At 39.1% G+C, this 15,780-nt stretch overlaps 1 protein-coding gene across 3 annotated transcripts in view; it reads right to left on the bottom strand.

The window, feature by feature from the left end:
* LOC122429059 overlaps positions 1–15,780 on the bottom strand; it is a 775,926-nt gene that overhangs the window by 118,822 nt on the left and 641,324 nt on the right. The window contains exon 8 of one of the 3 annotated variants that reach the window (XM_043449194.1): positions 7,973–9,148. The exons of the other annotated variants lie outside the window; for them this stretch is intronic. Within the exon in view, the coding sequence (XP_043305129.1) occupies positions 9,109–9,148 (40 nt within the window). The 3' untranslated portion in view covers positions 7,973–9,108. Of the gene's footprint in view, positions 1–7,972; positions 9,149–15,780 lie in introns of those variants that run through there. 3 annotated transcript variants of the gene reach the window in all.

Raw genomic sequence — 15,780 nt, 5'->3', positions numbered from 1 at the left:
GATTCCAGTACAGAGGTGAACTGAAAAAGAATGGTTTAATTCAACCTTTGGCTTCGATGCTCAAATCATGAACAAAACCCATGTTTGACACACAGAAGTCTTTTGGTTTCATGTGGCTCAAGCTCAAGAAGGAAGCACACTTGGATTTATAGCATAACCCTTTGGCGGGATTACCCAGCAAAATGCCAATGAGTGCCAGAATCCAGCATAAACTAACAGATTCCGGATTACTAAAATGTCACCCCCACCTAGTCAGGTTTTAATGGCACTGGAGACATTAGACTGGGTTAATAATCTCTTAAGTAGTCAAATTATGGATCATTTTACAATGAAGTAACAGGTTATTGACTTACTAAATGATTACAAGAAGTTTGTTCGAAAACACAATAACTATCTTTCTTGTGAGAGATAATTTGCCTAGAAATCTCTGATTACTCATAATTATTAATAATTTTTAAAAGTCAATAATACATTTTAGTCATTATAAGTTTTCTTAATATCCATCTGTGATTATAAATATTAAAATTTTCATAGTGTTTGGATTTCATGCATCACGTATTTTTAAGTAGATTCAGTCGATGTTTTCAAATGCTGATGCCTGTAATCAACTTAAAGTCTTAGAATAGCACTTGATTATCCTTCAAAATTAAACTATACATTAATCTTTAATTTTCAAATCAGCAAATAGGTAGATGCATTTTTATGAATTACTAGTATTCTATCTTTAGCTGCAATATATGTTCATGAAAAATATATTAAGATGTTCTTAAACAAATGCCCTTTTCTATTAAACCCTTTAAACCTAATTTTACTGGAATTCTAAAAATAGATCAGATAATCTCGAGCAGCCCACTATGACATTTGATTCTACCATTTATGTTATTTATAAAAGCAACACAAAGCATTTGCAATGGTGCTTCCATTCAGCAAACCAGAAATGGACACATTCCGTGTGAACTTTATTACTGTAAAGAGCAATGCTTCCATACATTATGTGTAATGATGGTAGTTCATTTAAAAGAAAAACTACAGAATTAGTCACTGCTAATTAAGGAAAGTATCTTCTCCAAGACATCAGGTCATTTAAAAAAAAAAAAATCTCTCAGCATTTTTTTTAACTATTCAAATCCTAGAATTACTAAGTGTACCTCCACAGTGTTCAAAGACTGCTGCTCCAAGCTAGATTTTATAGAAGAATGTGCAGCATGTCAAGTGATTCAGAATGTACACAGACTTAGGAAGAGTAAATACACAGAATCCAGAAGCAACACAATAGACTGACCTTCTCACCAACCTCTTTCCCTCCCCTTTCCTTAATCATGCAAAGTCAAAAAGTAAAAGCATCAGAAGAAATAATAAATGAAAAATGACCCTCCGTAATTGTGGTTTCTCAGTGCCTGATTACCCTCCTATCCCCTCATACACATCAAAGAGCAAAGGGCAAGGGAGACAGAGTGGAGGAGAAGAAAGAAAGAAAGAAAAACGAGAGATTATTTACTGGCCGTTTGAGATCTGGTTACCAGCCAGAAAAACAAGAACAGATGTATTTTCATGATTATAAAATAAAATGCCTTTCAAATAACTTAATCTCCGGGAATATTATGGTATATACATTTGTTTTTAATTCCCCAGGGATAGCCAACAGACTGTGGGATCCTTTGTTTACCCATGGGTATAAGGACGGAAGATTCTTACATACATCTCTGAATACAGGCTAGTGAACAACATGTGAGAGAACCAAGAGGATTACGGTATTATCCTGCTATTGTTTTCTGCACCGCATCCACTTCAATCTTCAGGAAAATGAAAACAGAAACGGGCCCAGGAGATTATAAACAGGCTGCTGCCACTGAAGTCTGCCCCTGGAAGGTCGATGTAGCTCAGGAAGCAGGTTTGTTTCTTTAGGTTTTATCAAAACCCCTCTATGAATATGAAAAGAATTAGTGGAGGTGAAATCACCCAAAAGGCAATTACTGTCTTCTCTCCCAGAGGAGGAGATTTCAGCCAGGCAGACGTAAAATCTCAAGTTTCCATCATAGCTGCTGAGTTCAAAGGCATGAGGCAGAGTCCATGGGCTTTGGAAATGTTCGTGGTTAGTGGTAAAAATAAAGGATATAAGTGCAGCAGCTCAGACCAAATGTGAGTTTGGGGGAAAGAGAAGAACAGAGTGCACCATGGCCAGTGATGTGTTTCCCCAGGCCGAGTTTCCATTTGGCATGAAAAGAACCTGGATCCACCCCAGCCGGATCATTCAAAGAACCCTCAAAGTGTTGTGTCCATAGGGCCCACTTGTGCTCTGAACTGGATGACCCTGGGCCAGCTGTCAAAAGCCTGAGCCTCATCAGGTAGCACAAGGCCATCAGGGTCAGATGGAAAAGAAAGCTGACTGGCTTACAGGGTTGCGATCACGTCAGGCAAGGTCGGCTCACTTTTTCCATTCCAAGCCCAGGGCTGGCCTGTAATGGTGATCCAGTAATGTTAATAACAACAGGGACAACCAACACCTTTCAGGGAATGGTTTCAGAGGCTTTCCAAGGTAAGGCCAGTTCTTAATTCCCCAAATGACAGATAAGAAAACTCAAGCAGAAAGAAGGAACATGATTAGGCCAGGAGCACACATGTGAGTCGGGGCATGGCTGAAGGAAAGGACTGAGGCCAGCCTTCCTGGATGATGTTCTGTCCTCCAGAATTATCTGACCCCCCTGGGCCTGCTGTCTACACAGACTGGCTGCTTTGCCCAGGAGCTGCCCAGACGGGGCAGACTCTGCACTGTACATACCATTTCCAAGTCTTCTTATTCCATCAACTCACCTCCTTATTTATACAGGTACAGACGTTGTCTGCACTGTTTCTGTTACTTTTTGTAATATGTGTGAGAAACTGCTGTATATGCAAAATAAGAATCAGAACAAAATGCAGAGTGAAGAAAATGCACGGGCATGTTCACTTCCCCCAATAGCACAGAAATACACTCATCCCCAAGGTGCAACGACTCATGTTCCCCTGAGTAAGTCAAACAATAATTATTCATTTGCTTGTGATTTATCATTTAAAGTGAGATCAATTTTTCAAACTTTTCTATCAAACTTGTCAGATATAATGACTCTTCTCCATTTTCAGTCTGTGATGGTTCTAGAATCACAAAAATATCTGGGGCTTCTTTTTGAGTGACCAATGAACACTGACTGAGCCCTTTAATATTATAGAAGAGGTAGTATAACCTGGTGATGGGGAGCAGCCAAGGGTGATGAGAGCAGCAAAGCTCTTCTCTTCTTGAGCTATGTGACTTTGGCAAGGGCCTTAACTTCTCTCCCCGTTTTCTTGTCTGTAAAATGGGAACAAGAAGGACCATCTGCTTTTGATGGCGGTCGAGAGGATGAATAAGAAGAGGGCTTAGGACAGGGCCCAGCACGTAGTTAGCAACTGCATGCATTTTCCTCCACCACAGAGCTTTCACTTTACAGTAGAAAAGAAAAGTAGTGAAGGTAGTTGGGCTTCTCTGTTGGCTCAGACAGTAAAGAATCCGCCTGCAACGCAAGAGACCTGTCAGTTCCTGGGTCGGGAAGATCCCCTGGAGGAGGGCATGGCAACCCATCCCAGTATTCTTGTCTGGAGAATCCTATGGACAGAGGAGCCTGCTGGGTTATGGTTCATAGGGTCACAAAGAGTCAGACACAACTGAGCACGTAAGCGCAGCACAGTGAAGGCAGTGGAGCAGAACAGGTTACAGTAATCAAGAAAGACTTCCTGGAGGAAAGGAATCAAGTTTTCATCAAAATGTATGAAACGGCTCCCTTTATTTTCTTTGTCATTTACAGTCTCTCTCACATCACATAGTGTTACTCCAGGGAAACACTGCGTTCAGAAATAATTACACTTCTATAACAACAGGAAAAAAAGGACACAAAGCAATGAAGAAACAAGCCAAAGGTCATCAACTGATGAAAAAAATGGTTCCTAGATCTCACAAAGCTCTTGGTATTCTAGGATAAGGCTGACAGTAACTGTTTTTTTTTTTTTTTATTCCTGCTTCCTAGGCAGTGCTAGTGGCAAAGAATCCCCCTGCCAATGCAGGAGATGTAAGAGACATGGGTTCTATCCCTAGGTTGGGAAGATCCCCTAGAGAAGGACATGGCAACCCACTCCAGTTTTCTTGCCTGGAAAACTCCCATGGACAGAGGAGCCTGGTGGGCTACATACATACAGTCCATTGGCCACAAAGAGTCGGACACAACCCAGAACTCCTGCAACTTTTTTTTTTTAATATAATTGCTTCACAAGTTTGTGTTAGTTTCTGCTACAGAACGAAGTGAATCAGTTATATGTGTATATATATATCCTCTCTCCCTCTTGGACCTCCCTCCCTCTCCCATCCCACCCACCTCGGTCATCACAGAGCACTGTGCTAAGCTCCCTATGATGTATAGCAGCTTCCCACTAGCTACGTACTTTACATGGAGTAGTGTATTTATATCAAACCTAATCTCTCAATTCATCCCATCCTCTCCTTCCCCCACCTGTGTCTACACCTCTGTTCTCTACATCTGCGTCTCTATTCCTGCCCTGGAACTAGGTTCATCTGTACTGTTTTTCTAGATTCCACATATATGCATTAATGTTAAAGAAACAGAATCTCTGCCTTCTTATAACTGTACCTTAAAACAGCCTTGGTGTTCTGCTTTATTAAGCAACGCCCTATTCTGCCTACTGGACCCTTGTCTCCTCTTTTATTCATCAAATATGCTTCTCCTTCCCCCTTACAACATTCCAAGCACTAGGTGCTAGTTCTGTTCAGTTCAGTCACTCAGTTGTGTCTGACTCTGCGACCCCGTGGACGGCAGCACGCCAGGTTTCCCTGTCCATCACCAACTCCCAGAGCTTGCTCAAACTCATGTCCATCGAGTCAGTGATGCCATCCAACCATCTCATCCTCTGTCGTCCCCTTTTCCTCCTGCCTTCAATCATTCCCACCATCAGGGTCTTTTCACATCGGGTGGCCAAAGTATTGGAGCGTCAGCTTCAGCATCAGTTATTCCAATGAGTATTCAGGACTGATTTCCTTTAGGATTGACTGGTTTGATCTCCTTGCTGTCCAAGGGACTCTCAAGGGACTAGGTGTTAAAGTACTCAGATTTGGGGGGAAAAAAAGACATAACCCTTGTCTTTCAAAGTGCTCCTAAACCAGCATATTTTAATTAATATGTTAATTTCTCTAATCATAAATGTCACATAATCACTTTTTTAAATTGAAAAATTAAAAAAAGTATGAAGAAGATTAAAAATAATCATAAATCCATCACATAAAGAAAACCATTCTGGTATATTTCCTTCCGGCATTTTTCATATTATAAATAGATAAATACACATGCACATAATTATGACTATATTGCATGCCCAGTTTTAAAATTGCCCTTTTTCATCTACATATAGAGCATTTTTTGAAGCCATTAACATTTTCTTTAAATGTATCATTTTTAGTGTTGTATAATATTTCATTTTATGGATAGCCAATAAAATAATCATTTCAACATTATCTAAAGATGAAAGGAAATCTACAACTAATGGGAATCACATCCACAGAGATGGTGTGCTAGCTAAAGGGATGAAACTTCTGAAAAACATGTCAAACATGACAGCTGACTTTATGCAGTCAACTGTCATGACCTACACAGTATGAGCTGTGTTAAAATAAAGCAGTCCTTTTTATGGATGAGTAATATTCCATCATATATATGTACCACAATTCCTTTATTCATCCATCTGTTGAAGGACATCTATTAATAGGTGTCCTGGATCTTATAAGTAGTGCTTCTATGAAGACTGAGGTCCATGTGTCTTTTGGAGTTATGGTTTTCTCAGCATATATACCCAGTAGTGGGACTGCTGGCTCATGGAACCTCCATACTTTTCTCGACAGTGATTGTATCTATTTACATTCCTACTAACAGTGTAGTAGGGTTCCTTTTTCTCCACACCCTCTCCAGCATTTATTGTTGGTAGCTTTCTGATGATGGCCGTTCTGACTGGTATGAGTTGATACCTCATTGACGTTTCAATTTACATTTCTCTAAAAACTAGTGATGTTGAGCATCTTTTCATGTGTCTTCTGGCCATCTGGTCTTCTTTGGAGTGATGTCTATTTAGGTCTTCTGCCCAGTTTTTGATTGGGTCATTTTTTCTTTCTTATATTGATTTCCACAACTGATTCACATTGTGTTACAGCAGAAACTAACACAACATTGTCAAGCAATTATACTCCAACTTAAAAAACAACATCATAAATAAAGCATTCCCCAGAGCAGGCCAGGACCTCTCATGGGCCCTATGACCTTCTTCCACTATATTCTCCTTTTGTATCCTTTTCCCTCAAGACTGGGAAGCTTCACTGGTTAGTTTTCCCATCTTCTGAACTTTTGGCAGGAAGAAGGCCACGTACGTGTGAGTAGCTGGGAAAAAACAGTCCAAATCAAACCTAAAGTTCTTTTAATAACCTCACAACTTCCTTGAATGTAAATTAGCTAAAAATATACATAATCCTTAGTGTGTACCTCTGCAACTATATACAACACCCTAACTTACATTAACTCAAGGCCTTCCCATTTGTTTGCTTTTCAAATCACTTCCTTTCAGGGATGTGGACTTAAGTGGTTATCCAGAGTCAGCAGTGAAACTTGGCAGTGTAGTCACATTTCCCCGCCTAAGAAGGCACGCACATTTCTAAGGAGTAGGGATGTAAGAAAGTTTCTTTACAACTAATAAAATTAACATGAGTTTATATACAGTAAAACTTCAAACCAGCATAGCTTTATGCATCTCTCATAATAAAATGAATGGCCATGATCTTCCTATGCACTTTGGTTTCTAGACCATAGTCATGTGGTGATCTGAATTTCTTCATAGATAATGAAAATAAATGTTATTCAGACAAACTGACTACATATTTTATTATATTCATAGAGAAAATGAGTTTCCCCCCGTATACTTCCAGTATCTAACTAAAGGTATACTGCACTTCACAGAATACAAAGCTTCCTAAAAGGTTATGCTTGCATGCTAAGTTGCTTCAGTCAGGTATGACCCTATGAACTGTAGCCTGCCAGGCTCCTCTGTCCACAGGAATCTCCAGGCAAGAATACTGGAATAGGTTATTTATAGCCAAATATCTATTTTATAATTGTATTATTGGCTTCCATTAGAAAATCAAATATGGGTCACTGAAGAAATCTATGAAGAAATAATAAAGTTATAAATGAGAGTTTATTCTTGTATCAGTTTTCTACTGCCACAATAACATGGCATGATAAACCACCCCAAGCTCAGTGGCTTGTTATACACATTTAAAAAAAAAAAAAAACAATACGTATGTGTTTTGTTTGTCAGTCCCCAGGTCAATGACTCTGGTGGCTCAGCTGGGCTTGGCTGGACTGTTCTGGCCTGGGCTCACCCAGCTATTGCTGATGAGCATGGCATCAGCCATGACAACTGAGATGATCTGGCTTCCCTCCACCTGTCTGTCTCATCTTCCAGGAGGCTCGCCGGGGCACGTTCTCAAGACAATTTCAGGAGAGCCAAGGCAAGCAGAAGCACACAAAGGCTTTTTCCAGCCTCTGCTTGTGCTATCTCTGCTGACAGCTCATTAACCAACGCAAGTTCCAAGTTCTACTCAGATCCAAAAGGACAAGGCAGCAGACTCCACTGCATTAGTAAGGAAAGCTGCAAAGTCATATGACCAAATGCATCTCAGTGGAGAAGGTTGAAGAATTAGAATCTTTAATACACGCAATATAGCACAAGCTTGATTTTTTTTTTCCATTTATTTTTATTAGTTGGAGGCTAATTACTTTACAATATTGTAGTGTTTTTTGTCATACATTGACATGAATCAGCCATGGATTTACGCGTATTCCGCATCCCGATCCCTGCTGCCACCTCCCTCTCCACCCGATTCCTCTGGGTCTTCCCAGTGCACCAGGCCCGAGCACTTGTCTCATGCATCCAGCCTGGGCTGGTGATCTGTTTCGTATTATCTGTTTCCTAGATAATATACATGTTCGATGCTATTCTCTCACAAGCTTGATTTTTAAAGGACAACAGCAATAATAAAAAGATAATTCAGGTTTTGGGGAGGTAACTGGGTTTAATACACTCAAGTACTACAGAAAAGAAAAAGAAGACCATAAATGAATAGAGCAAATCAGATGCTGAAAAATCGAGAGGCTTGTCTTCAAAACCTTTCTTTAATTCCTATGGCAGGATGGTACACTTCTTAATTTCTTAATTCCTTTTTCTTAATGGCTAAAGGTAGAGGATTACATTTAGAACAATTGATAGAAATAAAGCAGGAAAGAAGACAAAAAAGGCAAAGAAATAATACAATTTTTAGTAAAAAAAAATTTTTTAACTAAATAATGTTTTAAAACTAGTCACATTAGTTTCATTATTATCTTTACAAAAAGCCACAGGGATATGTTTTATCTCTGGGCACAAAATTAACCCAAGGCCACTCAGGTGGAATAAATATTGAGATTTAAATGTAAGACTAATTTTCAGGGGATGTAATATACAGTATGGTGACTAGAGTTATCAAAACTATATTGCATATTTGAAAGCTATTAAGAGAGTAGATCACCTTAAGAGTTCTCCCCACAAGGAAAAAAAAAATATTGTAACTATATGTGTTGAGGGATAAATAAACTTGCAGTGGTGTTCATATATATATATAATGTTATACATGTAAAACTAATACAATTTGTATGCCAAATATATCTTAATTTTAAAAAGAAAAAGTGTAGAACCAAAAACACAACTGTTGCTTCCATGTTACATCAGAAACAACTTTTGGAACAATACATTCTGTTCCTTATAACTAAAACACTTTTCCCTGCCTCACCACCCGGTTAATTCTCTTCCGTTCAAAATTCACTTATGTGTAGACATCATCTTGATCTTCCTGGCCAGGCAGAACTCTTACACACTTGTCTCTGAGCAATTCATTTCTTCCAGCGGAAGCATGGTTTTTCATTTGTTCATGAAATACTTGATCGCACATCTCTCTCACTAGACTGTCAGATTCTTGAAGGCAAATACTTTTTTTCTGGTTTGGCTCAGTTATCTGTGGGCCCAGGATAGTTGATGCCATATCACAGCTCTTAAAACATAAACAGCAAATGAAGGAATAAATAACACATGATCAATGGGGGAGCATGTTTATTGAAAATATGCAATCGTCGTATAGATAACAGAGCACATACATGGCTGATGAGTCCTCAAATGTTCTTCATAGTGAAGTTTAAGGTAACACATTTCTAAAAGAAGGGACTACATCTAAAATACATATTTTAACATTGCTACGTTGAATGTTCAATACATGAATGTTTCAGCACAAACAACTGCACTTCATGTTTTTCATAGTAACGACCAGAGAAAGTCAATGTCAGAAACTTATCAAGCAAATGCAGCTCCTCCCATAAGATAAGCCTTTTTTCCCCATCATTTTCAGTAAGCGAGGAAGATAAAAGGGAGGATGTATATTTCATATGTGATTCAGAGTTTGCTGATGCAAAATCAAAGGCTTTACTAAGATGCTCTGCAAGTGTGTAATATTACCTGGAGATAATTTAGAATTGTCTGTATTTAACCACTTACCTGCTGGTGTTATAGTACCTCCTGGACAGGACAGGACTCACCTACTGCCACCTTGCTTGCCAAGGAATATAACTTTTTCTGGTTGCAAACCAGAAGATTTGAAGCATGGAAGTGATATAATATTATTTTCATTAAAAATAAAAACTACCAACAATATAGAAGACAGACATGGAGAAATCATAGAGAGAAAGATCAGTAAGGAAATCCTTAAAACAGTCCACAACAGAGAGCTGGTGAAGACCTGAAATAGGGCATTAGCACTGGGATTGGAGAAGTGTTGACTGCTTGAGAGATGTTAAGTAAGGAGAACCTATAATATTAAGTATGAATATGAGAGATTAGGGACTGGCAGAAAGGGAGAAGTTTGTAATTATGTCCAGATTTTTGGTATATACACAACATCAGAGCAAGTCAAGGGAGAAAGATAACAGTTTTGGTGTTAAATATGTTGGATTTTTCTTGTAGGACACGCTGTTAGTAATTAATAGCAGGGAGTTAACGGAAAAAGAAAAAGAGAGAGAGAAGAGAGCTAAAGACAGTTAAGAGTGGAGATACTGACTCATAGTCATCAGAGTCCAGGTAGCATTAGATGCAGTGAGCACTGGAAAGGTTGCTGCGGGAGTGCACAGAATTGAAAAGCGAGACTGGCTAAGTGTAAACCCAAGGAAATGCCAACATGAATGGATAAATAAATGAAGAGGAGGTTATGAAAGAAAGAAAGAGGGGAAACAGAAGAGAATGGTGTCAGATAAGACAGTGCAGGAAAGACTTTTATGGATAAGGTAGTACTCACTAATGAAGCCACAGAATTTAGGCAGTTAGCTTTATCTAGTGTGGACATCATATGCTGTTTGAGTTTTTATTTACAAACTGAATTTAGAGACTACCTTGGAACCTAAGTTTTTGGCCGTTATAGTCCCTTTGGGTTAAACTGAATTAAATACTCTAGGAACCAGGACAGTTTCCTATTGATGTTTCTACACCAAGCAGAATTTGCCAACAAACATTCGTCGAAACTAAGCACATGATGCTTGAAAGTGAATATTGCTGAAGAAAGGAATTCATAGATTCTCAGGTGTTAGTGAACTTGTATCTTCATTATGACAGTGGATATGTTTTTCAGTTGTTTAAAACTTAATATGTAAATGACTCTGAGAGAAAGACAGAGAGAGTCCCCAGGTTTGAAGACAATCATTCATTCACTCTGTGTGAATCACATTCTATCATATCTAGCAGGAAAATGTACTTCTGACAGGTCTGGGCAAGTTGAATTTGCCTAGCTTCCTCTCTTCCAATCTTGCTTCGACAGATCTGTATTTTTGCCATTTGATGTCTATCTCCATCTTTCATCAGTTTTTGCTGTATTTCCAGCCTTCAATTTGCTACTTTGGCAGAGTGAAAGAGATTCTAAGCTCGGTATTGACACATTTTTTATTCCTTAAAATAATAAAAAGGGTCATTTCTCTTACCATTCGTATCATGTGAAAATAAGAAACCAATTGCACTGGTCACCCACCTAGCTAAGTTAAGTGGACATGAATTTCAGTGTCAGTAGATGGGACTGAGATGTTGTTTGTTCAACTGGACATCCCTCAACCTGTGGCAGGTTAAGACTTACTGATAATATGAAGGATCCAGGCCCCGTTACTACCAATGAATAGTTAAATCATAGGGTGGTCAGTTCTCAGCCTCTCGGCTGCTCCAAAAAGAAACACAGGAACCAACAGTAAACTACATGATCTCCCTCCCACCATTCTCAATAAAGCCCGTCACATTCAAAGTTTACAAATACACCCGAGAGTTATAGTGGGGACCAAGGCATGTTAATAAGCTTATAAATTATAACAATATAAAATGTCATTGATGGCTTGCTTGCCCAAATCCATTGTAACTTCAAATGCTGTGTGGAACAAGAGCATGGGGATGAGGTTGAGGGGAGGGAAGGTCCCAGGAGCTGAACCTACAAGTGGAGTAACACAAGCTAATGGGATAAACAGAGAGGCTGACATTCAGAAGACCAAAGGGGTATGATCACCAACGCTGAAAACAGAGGTGAGCTGTTGGTGATAAGAAATCCGGTAGTTTCTGACAGGCATGGCCCTATGGAGACTCAGGAACATCCTAGTCAGAGTAAGAATGTTATGCCCTGTGAAAGTCTTTATTAAACATCTATTTAGAGGACTGGAAGAAACTGATCTTCTATAAAATATTTCATCTTCAAAATAAGGAAATCATGAGGGGCATCTAATGTAAGGTTTTGTGCAACATTCAAATATTTGAAAGATCCTTAAAATCACTTAAATAATAGAGAAATCACTTAATTGTGGCAAACCATGGCAAATCAAGTGTTGTTTGGTTTCAGAATTTCACATTATTTCAGGTGCCAGTTAAGTTACTGGTCTCAAAGGAGGTAGAATCACCACTTGCAATTCTTAACCTGTGCACTGAAAAATTATTTCACATAACCAGGCCTGGACAGATGAAGAACTTTCAAGAATTTTCATTAGGGGTTGTTCTAACTACATTTCAATTATCACATAAAAGTCACATGTGAAAATTTCATTTTACAAGTATCATATTTCTGATTAATTCAGGGACACTTAGCTCTGCTTAGAGGTCTCTGCTCCATCCAGTGACCTGTCCAGTCATCAAATGGGCAGATAGGAAAATAAGATGTCAGAGAAACAGCTCCCAGAAATCCACATAAGCGACCTTCAGGTTAAAGAAAATTGTTCCCAGATATGGTCAACACACTGTAACTGACTCTCACCAATGAGTCATGCCCTTGAATAATCCTCTCTCCCTGAATCCTGGCAAAACCTGTGCCTTGCTTCTAACCAACAGAATTTGGCCAAAGTGACAGGCACATCATTCCCATGATTCCATTACACTATAGAAGACTCTGTCTAAACAAACCAGAGCAACAGACTCCCACAAACTGGCTTTGAAGTCAGTTTCCATGTTGAGGGAGGGCATACCAGGAGGGTCACACAGCAAAGAACTGAAGATGACCTCTAAGAGTTTAAAGTTGCCCCCAGCCAAGACAAACAGTTTAAAAAAAAATGTGATCTCAGCCCTACAACTGTAAGAAAATGAATTCTGCCCATACGCTGATACTGCCTAGGAGTGGACCTTTCCCCAGTTGAGCCTCTGATGAGAACACAGATCTGGCCAATACCAAAATTGCAGCCTGGTAAGACCCTGAAGCATGCAAAGCCTAGACTTACCAAAAGCCTGAGCTAAAATATGTGTATTGTTTTAAGTTGCTAAATTTGCAGTAATTGGTTACACAGCATAGAGAAGCAATGCAGCAGGGAGCAAGGTTCGGCTGCTTGTCAGCACTTCACTCACTGGCACTAGTGTAAAAGATTCCAGAGCGAGAAAGGTCCAAGGTATAGACAAGAACTGGATAATTGGCAGGAAGTCAAAACACACTAATTTAGGCAAAGGTATGCATGTGGGGGAGGGGGACAGGGCACAGCGGGGTGCAGGGGAGGAGGGTTGGTAGGGAGGTTGCACCTGAGGAGTGAGGCATGTGATGCGAACCCAGTGCAGGACGAGAACCTATCAGCAGCCAAAGCAGAGGTGTTAGAGGCTGGAGGGCACTTCGTCTGCAAACGGGGTGCCTATTTATCGGAGATTACCATAGTCAATTGTGAGAATTAGGCCAGGTATTCCCATACTTTTTTGAGGTAGAACGAACAGAAACTCCAGTTCCAAATAACACTGAGTGGCTGAAACCTCCCCAGCAACTATACACTCCTGTTTCAAGCAATACTTTTGATATAATGATACTCATTAACTATAACAGCATGGAATAAAATAATTATTGAGTCCAATAATTGGACTTCCCTGGCAGTCTGGTGGTTGGGACTTTGCCTTCCAGTGCAGGCGATGTGAGTTTGATCCCTGGTCAGGGAGCTAAGATCCTCACAGCCAGAAAACCAAAACAGAAAACAGAAACAATATTGTAACAAATTCAGTAAAGTCTTGTAAAAGTCTTTATTGACTTTACTGACACACACTCAAATACACACACAGTATTTTAAAGGAATTATTGGATTAGGTTCCTTAAGGAAAGCTCCAATTGTGGTACCACTGAACAGTATCTGGGATCAGACCCACAAAGAATGAGAGATAGCAAACACAAACTTTGGTTGTTACACAGATTTAATAGTGACTGTCTTTTCCCTAAAGCAAGCACAATCTTTGGAGTTAGAACTGGATTGACGCCCTAGCTCCGGTCTTTACTAACTTTCTGATTTAGGCAAACCACTGCACTTCTCTAAACATTTGTCTATTCACTTGGAAAAATAGACTGACTCCTCCTCCTGATTGTCACAGGGTCAAAGAGGTAACAAAATGGGAAAATGAAATTATTAAAATAGTCTCCACCAGAGTAAAAAGCGTAAAGTGAAGTGTTACAAAAGTTCAATAGCACAGAGAGTTTAAGGCTTTTTTTTGAGTCAGCCTGTGTGAATTTTAATTTCAGTTCAGTGGTGTATTATCTCTATGACCTTTTGCTAGTTACTTCACCTTCTGGGTGTCCATTTAGCCATCTAAAGGCATGAAAATAATATCTACTTGCTATATTAGGCAGATATTAAATGAGACAATGTATGTGAAATGCTCTAATTTTTCCCTAAATAGTAGGTTGCTGCGCTACCTGATTAAGACTGCTCAGCTTTGGAGCTAGCCAGCATTTTGTGGTTGGGTATGATATGACAGCTCCCTATGTGCCCTTTCATCTTCATTCCCACTGCTCTTCATACTTCTAATTATAACAGTTAATGGTTTATGCTATCATTATACAATTCTGTTAATACAACTAGAATTTCCAGGGCTAAGCTCTTCAATAAGTGTTTGTTGCATTGAATTGACCCAAAATTTGCAGACTGAGGAAGAATTGGTGGGGTACAGGTGATGGGGCTTCCTCTCTGTAATGTTGCTTGGCCTCAATAATAACCTCACAACCAAATGTGTGAGCAGATTTGCTCTTCAGTGGATGAGATAATACCTTTTAGCTTAATAGAAGTGGCTGATTTAATGCAGGATGTTAGATTTGGTATCAGCCTAAATCATATCAGCACCAAATATAGCGGGCACCACTGCCTGCTCGGAATTACGCTACAGGCTTTTTCCCAGTTCCATTTAAGTCCCTCTATATCACTGTACACAAAGCACATTACAAGGACAAGATATTTATACTCCAAGTTAAATGTCTATTCCATAAAAGTGATCTATGTAAGATCAATGTAACTCTAATTTAGCAATATAGGATGGGAATGGAAAACTTTTCATGGATGTAAATGTGAATTTAATAGGCCAAGATGGTTACCCTAGAAAATGACAAGTAAATTGCTTTAGAAGGCTCTGGAAGACTTGTGGAAAACAACTTGCTATTTGACCAGCTGGAGTCATAGGTGATTGCTAAAAGTTTACTTAAAAGTGATACCTTTATCTCTTTACTGGCCTTACTGAAGAGTGTAACTAAAATGCCCCACATGTCCTGAGTTCTCTTTTTACTTTAATGGGTCTACCTGGAAGAATATTCTACACTTTCCTTTAGCAAAACTTTCTTGTATCTCATAATAAGCCATACATAAGCATTATTAGGTAGACAGTTTTCCATGTGATGGTTTAGAAGTCCAGAAATCCCCAATCAAAAATAACCCACAATTCAGTTTAATAATTATAAATACTTTGATCTTCATTTACTATAGTCTAAGTACTATTCTAAGCCTTTATAGATACCAACTCATTTAATCTTCACAGAGTCATCGCATGGAGTATTTCTGATCTTTATTATCATGTTCATTTTACATTAGAGGAAACTGAGACTCAGAGATATTAAGTAACTTGTCCAAGGTCACACAGCTAACTAGCTGCAAAGTCAGTATCAAACCGAGTTACATAACTCTAGATTCATGCTCTTAACCATTAGGCTATACTTAACCCTCAACACAGATAAATCACCAAAATGGGAGTTAAAGGAACTAATTTTGAAGCTCAACTCCTCACTACATAGCTACATGAAAATGTGTAACTTCACTTAAAGAACACGAATACCCATATTACCAGGTGGGAAAGATAAAGAGATATACTCAAAGTCTCCTTCCATGGTGTCTCATTCAT

The sequence above is a fragment of the Cervus canadensis genome, chromosome 28 (genome assembly GCF_019320065.1).
Source record: "Cervus canadensis isolate Bull #8, Minnesota chromosome 28, ASM1932006v1, whole genome shotgun sequence".
Lineage (NCBI taxonomy): Eukaryota > Metazoa > Chordata > Mammalia > Artiodactyla > Cervidae > Cervus > Cervus canadensis.
Note: the sequence above shows the minus strand (reverse complement) of the source record. Positions and strands in the feature narration are given on the sequence as shown.